Source organism: Natator depressus, chromosome 3 (assembly GCF_965152275.1).
Source record: "Natator depressus isolate rNatDep1 chromosome 3, rNatDep2.hap1, whole genome shotgun sequence".
Lineage (NCBI taxonomy): Eukaryota > Metazoa > Chordata > Testudines > Cheloniidae > Natator > Natator depressus.
The window spans coordinates 190,796,010-190,809,043 of NC_134236.1; the positions used below are offsets into that span (position 1 = coordinate 190,796,010).

At 41.2% G+C, this 13,034-nt stretch overlaps 2 protein-coding genes across 2 annotated transcripts in view; one reads left to right on the top strand and one right to left on the bottom strand.

The window, feature by feature from the left end:
- Positions 1-2,542, top strand: part of PCSK2 (proprotein convertase subtilisin/kexin type 2) — a 203,848-nt gene extending 201,306 nt beyond the window's left edge. Inside the window, exon 12 of the mRNA XM_074949536.1 lies at positions 56-2,542. Coding sequence (XP_074805637.1) covers positions 56-542 — 487 coding nt within the window. The 3' untranslated portion in view covers positions 543-2,542. The remainder of the gene's footprint in view (positions 1-55) is intronic.
- Positions 2,543-6,435: 3,893 nt separating this feature from the next.
- The window catches only part of BFSP1 (beaded filament structural protein 1), a 44,609-nt gene continuing 38,010 nt past the window's right edge, over positions 6,436-13,034 (bottom strand). Inside the window, exons 6-7 of the mRNA XM_074949537.1 lie at positions 9,061-9,146; positions 6,436-7,455 (exon numbers count right to left, since the gene is read on the bottom strand). Of these exons, the coding sequence (XP_074805638.1) occupies positions 6,536-7,455; positions 9,061-9,146 (1,006 nt within the window). The 3' untranslated portion in view covers positions 6,436-6,535. The remainder of the gene's footprint in view (positions 7,456-9,060; positions 9,147-13,034) is intronic.

Genomic DNA, 13,034 nt, shown 5'->3' on the forward strand with positions numbered 1-13,034 from the left:
GTGTGCCTCACCGTATGTATCATTTTAACTTATTTTATTGTTATTTAACCCTCAGAAAAATACCATCAAGTGGCAAGCTGGTTCTAACACTTACAACTGATGCTTGTGAGGGGAAAGAAAACTTTGTCCGCTACCTAGAACACGTGCAAGCAGTTATAACCGTGAACTCTACTAGGCGAGGGGACCTCAACATCAACATGACGTCACCTATGGGGACTAAATCCATTTTACTGAGCCGACGTCCAAGAGATGATGACTCCAAGGTGGGTTTTGACAAATGGCCTTTCATGACAACACACACTTGGGGAGAAGACCCCAGAGGCACTTGGGTTCTGGAAGTTGGATTTGTTGATAGCATGCCACAGAGGGGAGTACTGAAGGAATGGACACTGATGCTACATGGGACACAAAGCGCACCATATATAGACCAAATAGTAAGGGATTACCAGTCCAAACTGGCTATGTCCAAGAAGGAAGAGCTGGAAGAAGAATTAGACGAAGCGGTAGAGAGAAGTCTGAAGAGTATACTAAGCAAGAACTAGCACTGTTCTGCATGTTGGCCTCTTTCCTTTCCTAGATCATTCTACTCACCTTTCTACTATCCAAACCTCTGTGTTAGACATATTACAAGGTCTCCATAGCCAAATTATCATACTTTATTGATTTTAAAGTCTTATATCCTGTCAATGATTATTTTAATTACAACCGAAGCAATCTTTTTTTTTACTCTAAGCCACAAATATATTGTTCCCTATCAACTACTCTCTACAGTTTGTGACTGTAAATGATTTTGTGTCATACAAATAGGTAATAACTTGGAAACAAAACCGTGATAGCTTTTCCCTTCATATTTTTGTCGTAAATGTTGTTTGTATTTAAAAATTTTAAAAAGAGGGAGTAAATTTTAAAACTGCCAGGTAGTGGTAATGAACCCATTTGGTCAGCTTTCATGACAGATGTTAACAGTAACATGTTGGCTAGAGATGCCTTTGAATGACCAACAGCCTGATTCTGCGCCATTGACTTCAATGGGAGTTTTCCCATTGGCTTCAGTAAGAGTAGGAATAGGCCCAAGAAGGAAAAAATAATCCAGAGATTAAGAAAGATGGTAACCTCCTCTCAGAAATCAATGCCTTTTGCCATTTCCTTTTTACACTTACACCCCCCCCCCCCCACACACACACACACTCCAGAACATTTTTTGACTTAGAGATGATTCCTTTGTATGTAATAAGTGAGACAAAATGTCTGATAAAGGATGTGCATTAGGAAACAGGGTCCAAATGTTCTAAAAGCACAAGTATTTTTTGTTAATTTGGTAATTCAGATCCAATTTATGCCAAATCATCACATTGGGAATGAAATTTAAAATAGAGGGCTACTCTTTTTGCGATGTGCATCTGCTTTCCTTTATACTGAAATGTAGTATAGCAACATAAGATAAGGCTGTGTCAGCATTTCCATTACAGACCCCTATATTCTAGGGTTGGTAATTTGCTATGGGAGAAACTTGGCATATGAACTTTCAGTCCAAAAGCAATTTTTAGTTCAAATTTCCTTTTATTTTAAAAAGTAGAGCTTAGGTCAGTTTTGAGTTATACAAGCTTATTTAGGAAGAAAAGCTGCTTGGATTGTTTTATATGTGCACAATGCAAAGTTAGTTTTGACGAGCAATAAAGAAGAATAAATTAGGGAAAATTTATCCCGTAAATCATTGTTGCTGTTTAAAGGACCTGGTCCTGCAATCTCTTACACATATGAGTGTTTTTAGCATCTGATCCAAAAAACTAAATTAAACTCTCAGAGCCTGATCTATCTACTGCCATTGACTTCAATGGAGATTACACACTGGCAAACACAACACCCACAAGTGTTTGCAGGACTGGGATCTCAGTTAGTAATCTCTGAATAGTAACTATGGGCCCAATCCTGCAAACATACTTGCTTAGCTTTAAGTACATGAGTAGTTACACTGGCTTCAGCAAAACTACTCCATGCTTACAGTTACGTGCATAAGTGTTTGCAGGACTGGGGCCTAGGATGTTGGCAGTAACTAGTTTTCAGAATTTGATTAATTTCTATTTTTGCTATGCATCTAAAATGTGGGTTATCAAGAGCTGTTTGGGTTAATCAGTTGCAAACTACAATTAAAATGAATACGTATTTACCTAATGATTAAAAATGACACCAACAGGTTATGAAATGCATAGTTTTACCCCAGAATGTTTATTTCTTCTATTATCTCAAGTGAATATTAATCTCTTAACCTTCCATAACAGGATTTTTTTCTTTTCCTTTCAAATCCCAAACAAATTATCTACTTAAACTATGTTTACATTATGTATACTATAAGCCAAATTAAGCACCTAAGTGTTCATAGGATCTCCATTCCCTTACACCAGTGTAACTGAGGGATTACTCCATTGCAGACAATGGAGTCACACTTAGGTGTAAGTGAGAGGAGAAAGAAGCCCTCAGGCTTTTAGTTTTAAAATACCACCTAATAGGAGTGACTTTTAAAATCATGTTGTTGTTCATTTGTTCCAATAGATGGAAAGCATCAACTATATTTCATCTGGTGGCCTTAAAATAAACCAAAGGACACCATGGGCCCAATTCTAACCTCAGAGCCACACATGTAGCCAATGAGCCAATTCTTAAAGTAGTATGTGGGCGTCTTTGGAACTGGGAAGACGCCCATTGTCTTCAATGGGTTTTGAGGGATAGCTCAGTGGTTTGAGTATTGGCCTGCTAAACCCAGGGTTGTGAGTTCAATCCTTGAGGGGGCCATTTAGGGTTTGGGGCAAAAAAAAATTGGGGATTGGTCCTGCTTTGAGCAGGGGGTTGGACTAGATGACCTCCTGAGGTCCCTTCCAACCCTGATATTCTATGATTCTATCTGAGGGAAGAATTTGCCCCTATTATGTGTACATATGCGTTTGATAACACACAAACACACATGATATATATAGTATGTAATATATATACATATGCAAGCATACCTAATATATATTACATATAGTATTGAACATAATAAATACATATACATTCATGCATCATGTTTGTGTGTATGTATTTACTAAAGAAACAAATCATTTAAACATATTAAAGAGTATTCTAAAATATGGGGAAAGTTCTTGGATTAAGAAATGTCCTTGTGGCAATTTTAAATGAAAGTGTACGTTAATTCCTAGTGCATTCATGTAATTTTGCAATTCTCTGTTTAAACATTAAATGTCTTATATAGCAGCAAAATAACTAAATGGGTGTTCATATTTTCATAATGTTGACTTAAATTATTAAGTGCAAGATGACTGTAAGGGATGATTAACAGAAATTACGAGTTTTGATATGCGTGTATATACAATATATATATATAGCTAGACTTCAAACTCTTCAGAATTTTTGCATCAGGGTAAGCACTGAAAAATGTCCAGTTAGAATAAGTTTTTATGGTATTGCAGATGCAAAATAAAATTAATTTATTAGCATTTATAACAGAGGAACTAATTCAGTTCTCGATTTAAAACAGGTGAATGTTGTTAACATATAAAGCCCTGTGATGATGTTTTATAATCTGAGTAAAATAAAGAGATGTTGTAAACTGGCAGGTCCTATCATCATTGCCTATCAGAAGTCATGGGGGATGTGACATGTATTCAGTGAAACCACTTCAAAATGCTCTACTTTTAATAATGCAGGCCTGATAAGGTAAATCACATCTCAGGTATGTTTAATACACAGGAGATAAAGGCATACCCGCATAAAGGCAGTAAAATGAATGCTTTTCAGCAATGTTGTAGCTGTTAGGCGTTATACAATGGAGCACTGTCGATTGAGGCCCCGATTCAGGAAAGAGCTTAACCACATAGTCAAAGGTAAGCATGTGTTTGAGTCCCATTGACTTCAAAGGGTGTTAAGCAGGTGCTTAACTTTAAGCCTTTACTTAAGTGCTTTCCTGAGTCAGGGCCTGAATGATCAACAGTGCTGTGAGACACAGTACATCTTGTCCTGCGAACAATCAGCCTTCATTAGGTCCAGCTTCACTGAAAGTGGAAGGGGCATTCAGCTTTTCCGAATGCAGAACAGAAGCTGAAATGGGAGTTTTGTTTGAAAAATACTTAAAAAAACCTCCTCAAATAGTCATTTTGAGCCACAAAATGATTAGCTAGTAAAATGCATCATCAAGCTCCAAAGGAAAAAAGTATACAGATGGTTCTTCTTGCCCCGCAGCATGTAATAAGGATGAGCAGATTAGGAGTATGAGCCTGCTTCTCTTCACCTCATAGTCAGTAGGTGTTTTAGCACTGCTTGCGGGGAGGAAAGGATCAAGCCCTATGTAATACAGAACATTCTGATACGCTGTAGTAGGAGTTTTGTCAGAGGTTCTTGTTAATTTAGATCCCAATGGCCTTATAAATCCTGAAGACCTTACACAGTTTTTATTCAGCCCTTTCAATACGTTTTGTCTGAGTAAAAACTGAGTTAAGGCCTTCACAGTTTAGGCCTGACACCTGCAAAACATTTAAGTACATGCTTAACTTTCATGGGACTACTCGCATGCTTAAACTTAAGTACTTGTTTAAGTCCTCAGCAGAGCCACAGCCTTTGCCCTGAAGTAATACCCAAATTCTGCACACATTTTTATGGTTCGAGACGTGGAAGATTTTATTCTCATTGAAATTGCTGGGACTACTCACATGAATAAAGTGAGCAGGATTTGGCCTATATGGATGTGAAAAAGAGATAGTAGGAAAGCAATCTACACAGGGGAGCATCATTAACATTTCATGATAAATTTTTAGTTCTGGGTAATTATTAGAGTTGGTGGGGAATTTTCTACTGATTTTTTTTTTAAATGGAAAAGGAAGTTTTCTCAAAATCAAAAGTTTCCTGTGGGAAAATTTTGATTTTTTTTTTAATCAGGAGCCTCATGCCGCCATTAGCTTCTATAGCATCCTTGGCTGGACTATATTTCCCACGATTTACAATGGTCTCCCCTCTGGTTGAATTGCTGCTGCTGTGCACCATGGGAGTCCCAAGACCGTAGTACATCAAGGGAGCTGTAGTCGAACCAGCAATCCTGACCCATAGAGAAGAATGGGAGACCTAAGGCACCCGAGCTACTCCTCACAGGAGGCACTGTGGCAGCTCAGGCGGATGCAGGTGAATGTCTAAATGAGTTGAAATAAAGTGTTTTGACAAAATTTTTTTTGGAACTATCCCTTCTGTGAAAATTTCCATATTTTGGCTCATCTGTACATGAAAATGAATATCAAAATCTCAGCATTTCCCACAGGACAGAATTCCAATTTTTGACAAGCTGTGTAATACTGTAACTATATTTTCTCTTGTGTCAAAAACAGGATACAGTCCTCCAAACCTTCACTCCCTATGTGCTTGAGCAATCCCATTGAGTTTAATAGGACTGCTCACATAAGTAAGATGGTGCAGGATCATGTATAGGGTTTCTAGGTCTGAGTCACTAAAATGCAACAAACTTGAGGGGAAAAAATTATACACTGAAAATACTCCAACCGGACAATCTTTGAAGTGTCTGCAATCCTCTGAAGATATTCCGATGTGCACTAAAGACCTCAACCTCAGTAACATAGGATTTTGCAGTGGGCACAATTTTTTTAATAGAGTTCAAGGAAGCTATTTTTTAAAATCAGACAATAACAGACATTTAAGCATAAAAATTAGATGCAAGCTGCTTAAAAATAAACACAATTGAAAACCCTAGTGAAATCCTGGCCTCCTTGAAGTCAATGAGAGGTTTGTGTGTAAAGGCTGAAGACTGTTTAATACATTCTTTTTTAAAGATGTCCCTTTTTCTCTTTTATCATCGTTGCATATTTTATTCTCAGCCGCCTAGATGATATGTAGTAAGATCTTAATGACAAATTCAGCCACATTTTTGTTTGGTAACATAACTAAAAATAAATGATTGCTAAGCTCTCTTATACCTACAGAGTATAAACAAGGGATGGTTGAAATACGTTACTGAACTAAAGTGCTTAGTCCTTCATCTTGAAAACATCATGCCAGTCAGTTGGTTAATTGGTTAATACTAGCTTCGTTAATGCTACTGTTTGATGTTAAAGGTAACACACACCCACTGTGACTATGTTCTTTAGGATGCAAAGCTTTTATTCAATGAACCAGATGTCACAAGCTAACATTTGCAGCTGTCTGAAAATTGGAAACTAATGGCAGCTAAAGCATCATTAGAGAAATATAAACTGTAAGGGGCCAATTTGTAGTGGGCACAGATTACGTAGGTGTGGTTTAGACAGGCAACTTCTTAATAATAATTTTTTACTTGTCCTAATCACAAAAAGTGTTGCGTAAATGAACCTACTATTTTAGTGATTATTACATTAAAGATAAACCTACACCAGGCAGAATGGCCATTCATGTATCAATGTTTTATATCAAACAGCAAAAGTCTCACTATGTTAGCGTTGGGTCAGGGGAAAAATATTGTCATTTAATAACTATGCCAGACAAGTTGCTTATCAAATGATGTAACTTAAGAGCCTTTGTCTCCTAGCTTCTTCTTGCTTGTCTTCTCAATTGTTGTCTCCACAATCATAGCTGTCTCTTCGTAAGTCTGAATTCTGGCATCTGAAAACTTCTCAATAGATTCCACTACTTCCACCTTCTCATAGCTCATGGAACTGGGTAAGCTTGGTTCTCTGAATGCTTGGCCTCCTCGTTGGTCTTCTCTGTCATGCTCTGTCTCTTCAAATACGTCTGGCTCAGAAGGGCCGGCTACACCAGCTGGAGGTGCTGCCTCAGGCCCAGTGATGTCAGGCTGCTTTGAGGGCTCTTCAGCTTTTTCTTCTGACTTTCTGCCCTGTTCATTTATTTCTTCTCTCTCTTCAAGCTCATATTGCATTTCATGGACTTCCCCTTTCTCATTTGCTGATGGTTCAGACGGTTCAGGCAGCTCTGGAATTGGCTCCACCTCCCCACCATTTGGTATCTTTCCATTGCTAGTGGAAACAGTGATCCCACCTCCAGCCGGGGTGGAGGAAGAATAGAAGCAAGGATGGTCATAGTTTGCCTCCCCTGTGACAAGTACATAGCTCTCTTTGGTAGACAAGTCAGTCTTAGGCTCGGGTCTCTTGAAGCATCTTATTTTCTCTCTCACAGTGTTACACAATTCATCAAAAGCTTTACTTATCCGAGCTCCATCAGGCACATCCTCTGGGACTGTTTCTTGCTCAACTAGTTCTAATTCTTCCTGCTTAGGTTCACATACTGTGCTTTCATGTTTAAATTGCAGCTGATCCTGATGAAAGTCTTCCAGAGTTCTTTCATAGCTGTTTTCAGGTGAAAACCCATCTATGTCTTTGGAAGTGATCTCCTTTCTCCTAGAAATTTTCTTTGCCAGACCTTTTTGTCTTGGTTTTGCACTTGCAATCTCTTGCATAACCAGGGTGATATCTAAAGAAAATCCAAAACAAAGGCAACAGCACACAACATTGAAAGGTGTTGCCCAAGACAGTTTAGCAATCTATCTCCAAACCAAAGGGCCTCATTGTCAGTACAGTGTGTGCAGAACAGAATGCAGATGCAAAGGTGGGCATGTATTCATTTTATGTATGAAAATGGCTATTCTGAGTGTGCAATTTTGCATGTACAAACACCATTTTTATACATAAAATGTATAAATACTAACTTTTGCATGTACAAAACTGAGTGTACAAAATCAGCATCTATAAACTATGAAGATGAGACTAATGCTCTGAAAGTACATTTAGGGCTCACTGCTGCTTTTCAATATAGTGTGCAACACCACTATCTTGAATCAGTAGCAGGCTTAAGGGCCATATCCACATGGAAGTAGCTCCTGTGGCTGCTTCACAGGACGCCTGGGCTTTCCAGCTGCAGAAGCGTCTCCCAGATGTGATGGGGAAAAACATCCCCATGTTCAAAACATTCCTCCTGCTCCATTCCTTGTGGAAGAATTGCAGACTCCACCCAGAGCTATCACCATAAATGCAGATCAGGTTCACGTGAATGGTGACAGGAGACTCACTCATGTCCTAACACAGAGGCAAGTTCTTCCCTTACTCTCTAGATACCCTCAAGTCAAGTCCTGTAGGTAATAATCCAAAGTACAGTTAGATCCATGGGCCAAATGCTCAGCTGGTGTAAATGATCATAGCTTGATTGACTTCAATGGAGATGCATCTGTGTACACCAGTTGAGGATCTGGTCCCCATGTATTAGTAGCTAATTTGTTCACTAACAAACTTAATTTAAGCCTGCTGTATTTGGCACAATGCTAGGGGAAACACCCTATTTGGTCTCCAAAAATTTGAACATGCGACAGTTTATCTTCATTTTTTAACATGCCTTGTTTTCAGTGAAACATCCAATTACCCATCTATTTATGAAACTTCTGAGACATCTAACCACTTGGTATGTAAAGCACCTAGGTATCAAACCATCCATCTCCATTGTTAGAAAATCATTTCTACTCTAGCCCTGGATATTTGCCTTCACTAGTTCCTGCTCTTACGAACATCTTAATTCTAAATGTATTAATCATACAGTTCTGGGGAGCAATCATACAGCACGGACTGTGACTTCATTCAGCTCAAACTGGGTCGTGACAGATAAACAAGGCTAAATTGCCTATTTGTATTTACAGGGCTACCCAAGTGTTCCTATCTTGTTTTGTGATAATGACAGGATGGTCAGACTTGGGATATAACCTCAATCCTATGTGATTTCTTTGCATTATTTTTAAAAAGGCTGCCTGTACTATTAGTTCTCTTTGTGCATCTCATTAATTCGGTGCAAGCTACTTCGGTTGCATAAAGTCATGCTACCAGTATAGCAAAGGAACCGATTGGTTAGGGGATCCAGCCTTCAAGGGCCAGATCTGAAGCCAACTGATGTTAACCGAAAGTCTCCCATTGATTTCAATAGGATCTGATTTAGGCCCCAACAATGGGGTCCATGCTGAAGACAAATGAAAATGGTTTAAAATGTAAATGTTCTTGTATTTACTCAAACAAGAAAAGAATATCGGATGTTTACCTCGCCTCCTCCAGGTTGTAGTTTGGCAGGGTCTGTAGCTCTGTGTGAAGAGTGCAACTGGGGTTCCAATTATGGCAGAATTTAACCTGGCAAAGAGAATTTGCATGTGTCAAATTTCCCCCAGCATACCTTAAACAAGTAGAACAATTCACTTCACATCAAAATGGGAACATAAAATACCATTTAAATCAATATACTGTATAGGCTCTGTACTATTGGCCACATTCCCTGCTGGTGTAAACCAGCAGTGTCTCTACTGTCTTCAATGGAACTATGCTGATTTACACCAACAGAGGATCTGGCCTACTATACTTACATATAGACTGTAGAGCAAAGCACATAGTTTTGAAAAGCAGCCCTAGTGTTGCTAGGGAATGATTTCATAATGGAAGGGGAGATTTTGAAAGGCACAAAGGGCAGTTAGCCATCACGTGCCCCCTGGATGGCAGCAGGATCTGGGTATCTAAGTCTTTTGGCGATCTGCCCCATAGACCTAAGGGCCATATACAGCCCTCAAACCATATGCAGTTTAATGCAAATAAAGAATCTAGTTTACTTTTATTGACTGCTTTCTTATTTAACTTAGCTCAGTGCAACAGCTCTTGCCATCTGCTCATTTTTCTTCATGCAAGCTCCCTCTAGTGTTCCCAGCCAGGCACTGGACCTACTTGTTCCTGCTCTGTTCAATTAACCTTGCATATCATCTGCAACTCTGAATGAACCAGTGGGAGCTCAAAGGCATATGAAATAAGAGGAGAAAACGCCCCTTCGATTCACAAGCACACACACAAAATGTAGTTTAAGGGTAAGGCTTATGGTGACAAGTATCAGGTCAAAAAAAGCCCAAATCAGGTCACTTCTCAGCTCCCCCCACTAAAGGTCCTGCAGTGCTGGGGACCGGCTAGCGGAGTCAGAAAACATAATATAACTGTCACACACTGTACCTCAAAATAACAACCTGTATCCCCATATGCACCACTTGTGTATGGTTATGCTATTTTGTAAAAAAAAAAAAATGCCTTGTGAAGTATCATTGGAAAAATCATAATCTATTGAACATTGCGATTCTGTTGAAATGTAGGTATCATTACTGTACATGAAGTTACGAGATTTTTGCTCTGTGTTTATCACTGAAACATGTTGCGATCTGGAAAACATGCACAGACTAGCTCGTCTCTGGGAACAAAGGAGTGACCAACACCCAATCAGGTGTCAAGCAACCATCATCGGCCATTCACCAGCAAGGGCCTTGTAAACAAGAGATTTACAATTCACATGAGAGTCAGTTGCTCAAGCATGTACACCATGGGGCTGCCTAACCCCCATGACACAGCAAGGATTTTTCCAGCACCTGGAGGAGAGTATAAAATAAGGGACAGTGACATAACCACCTCACCTCTCCTCCCCCTTACCCTCCACCCCTACACTGAAGGCAACAAGATCATTTGGAAGAAAAAGAAACATTTGAACTGCTGTGGGTTTTGGGGTAAGAGAAAACTTATGACTTCAAATTGTACCTAGCTTGATAAAGTTTAGGAATTAGACTGCAATTTTATCTTTTATTTCTTTTTGCAACCAATTCTGAACTCCTATGCCTGTACCACTTATAAATCACTTAAAATCTATCTTCCTGTAGTTAATAGATCTCTTTTATGTTTAATCTAAACCAGTGTGTTTTTGGCTGAAGTGTTTAGGGAATCTATTCAGGTTATAAAGGCTGATGCATATCCACCACCCTCTGACACAGTAGCGAGCTAATTAATGAGCTTGCATTGATCAAGAAGGTCTTGAGCAGTGTAAGACCCACATTTCTGGGGTGCAATGCTGGAGCTGGGGGGGATTTGCTGGTGTCTCCTTGTATACAGTTCATGAGTGGCTGGAGCGAGCATTCATGTACTTCGCTGGGTGTGCCTCTGCATGCTGATGGCTGAGTGAACAGAGCCTGGTGGCGTTTGCTGTTCACTAGCACAGCAGTGTAGGAGACCGGCCTGGGCAGGGGAGTTAAAGGGGTCACAGTGGTTCCACAATCCAGACTGCACTCAGGGGGGATGTCACAGGAACCTTCAGTGGAAATAAAACTTTGCCTGTTTGTAGAGCCAAGTGCTAGCTCCAAAGACACCAGTGTGATCTTCAGTAACCCTGCTCAGCTGCCTTCTAATCGTGGAGGTGTCTAATGTCCCTAGGCAGCGAAGGGCATGGCTACACTTGCAGAGGTAGAGTGCCGTGAGTTAAACCAGCCTTTGGAGACCGCAGCAGGGAAAACGCTGCCATGTGTTTACACTGTCAGCTGGAAGCGCACTGGCATGGCCACATTAGCAGCTCTTGGAACGCCACAAAGAGCAGTGCATTGTGGTAGCTATCCCAGGGTGTAAGTGGCTGCGACGTGCTTTTCAAATGGTGGCGTGTGACAGGGAGTATGTTGTGTGTAGGTGTTTTGGGGGGCTGAGTGTGTCAGCATGCTGTCTTGTAAGTGCAGACAGCAGCAGCAGTGCAGCTATCTCACACCTAAACCCCAGCGAGATCCTCGAACTGGGTGTTGTCCCACCTAGCTCACCTGCGGGGCCTGTTCTGGTAGGCAGGCTCAGAGCACACCTAACCCCACATCAAATGGCTGTGGGGTGGGGGAGGGAAGAGGGCAGACCAGGAGATAGACCTAGACTCCCAACACCTTAGTCTCACGGTTAAGGATATGAGAAGCCCAGGTTCACTTCCCCTCTCTGCTTGAGGCGGAGACTGAATGTGACGTTGAGTCTCCCATCTCTTAGGTGAGTGCGCTAGCTATGGGATACTTTGCTGTGGAAGTCTCTTAATCTCTCCCGTTGAACCTGGTCCACAGTTTATAAAGGCTGGAGAATCATTTTCTCTCTGCCCCAATGAAAGTTTCAGTGTTTTATACACAGTGAAGCCACTGTAGCAGTGAGGATTGAGAAAGCCTGACCCCACGGTACCTCCTGCCCAGTGGTTCATGCACTCACCGGCAAGGTGAGAGACCTGGGTTCCAGTCACTGTTTCACATCAGGCAGAGGGGGAATTGAACTCTGGCCTCCTATATGTGGATGCTATCTCCTTGGCTTTTGGTTTTGGAAAGAAAGGGCTGCCCTGACTGACATACCTAACTCCAGCATAACGTTCACAGTGGTCAATCCCAAATGGAGGGAGATGCCTCCCATTGGGCACCTATCTCCCTTTGAGGGGTGGGACCTAAACTGCACACCTCTCCTGGGACTTTCCTATTGGTTAGCTTAGGTAGCTCCCTGCTCAGCATGTTGGCTTTTGTGAATCGCATTCTGAGGCATCTCACCCTTCCCAGGCATGGATAGGGAGCCGGGGCACCCAGCTCAGGACTGTGGATTCTACGAGGCAGCTGGACACCTAAAAGTTAAGCACTACAATGGTGAGTCCCTTTTCAGGATCTAGCCCCAAACTGCTAGCAAGATTTTAAACAGCTAGCCCCCAGTTTGTAACTGACGGGTTATTAGCGCTCTGCAGAGGGGCAGTCAGTTCACAGAATCATAGAAAGGCTTTCGTTTGCACCTGTCCTTTGTGTACAGAAACTAAAAGACAGCAGGCAAATGGTGACTAGACTGACAGGCTGGATGAGAACCTCATACTCTCCTCGCACTGGCCCGGAGCTGTCTCTCTCCAATGGCTTCAGTGGGCTTTGGATGAGGACCACTGTCCTCAAGTTCCTGCTTTGAGAACCCCGTGGGTAGTAAAGTTCACATAGGCTTTAGCGGGATTAAACAAATTCCCATTATCAAATACTAGGCTGCTGCACTGTCACTCACAACCCCCAGGGACGCATCATTAGGGTTGCCAGGTGTCAGGGTTTTGTTTTTTTTTAACCAGAAAGTCCAGTTGAAAAGGGAACCTGGCAGTGTCCTGTCAGCACTGCTGACTGGACACTAAACGTCTGGTTACCTGCAGTAACCGCCTCTGCCACCAGGGAGTGGGAAGAGCAATAGCTGCTGCTG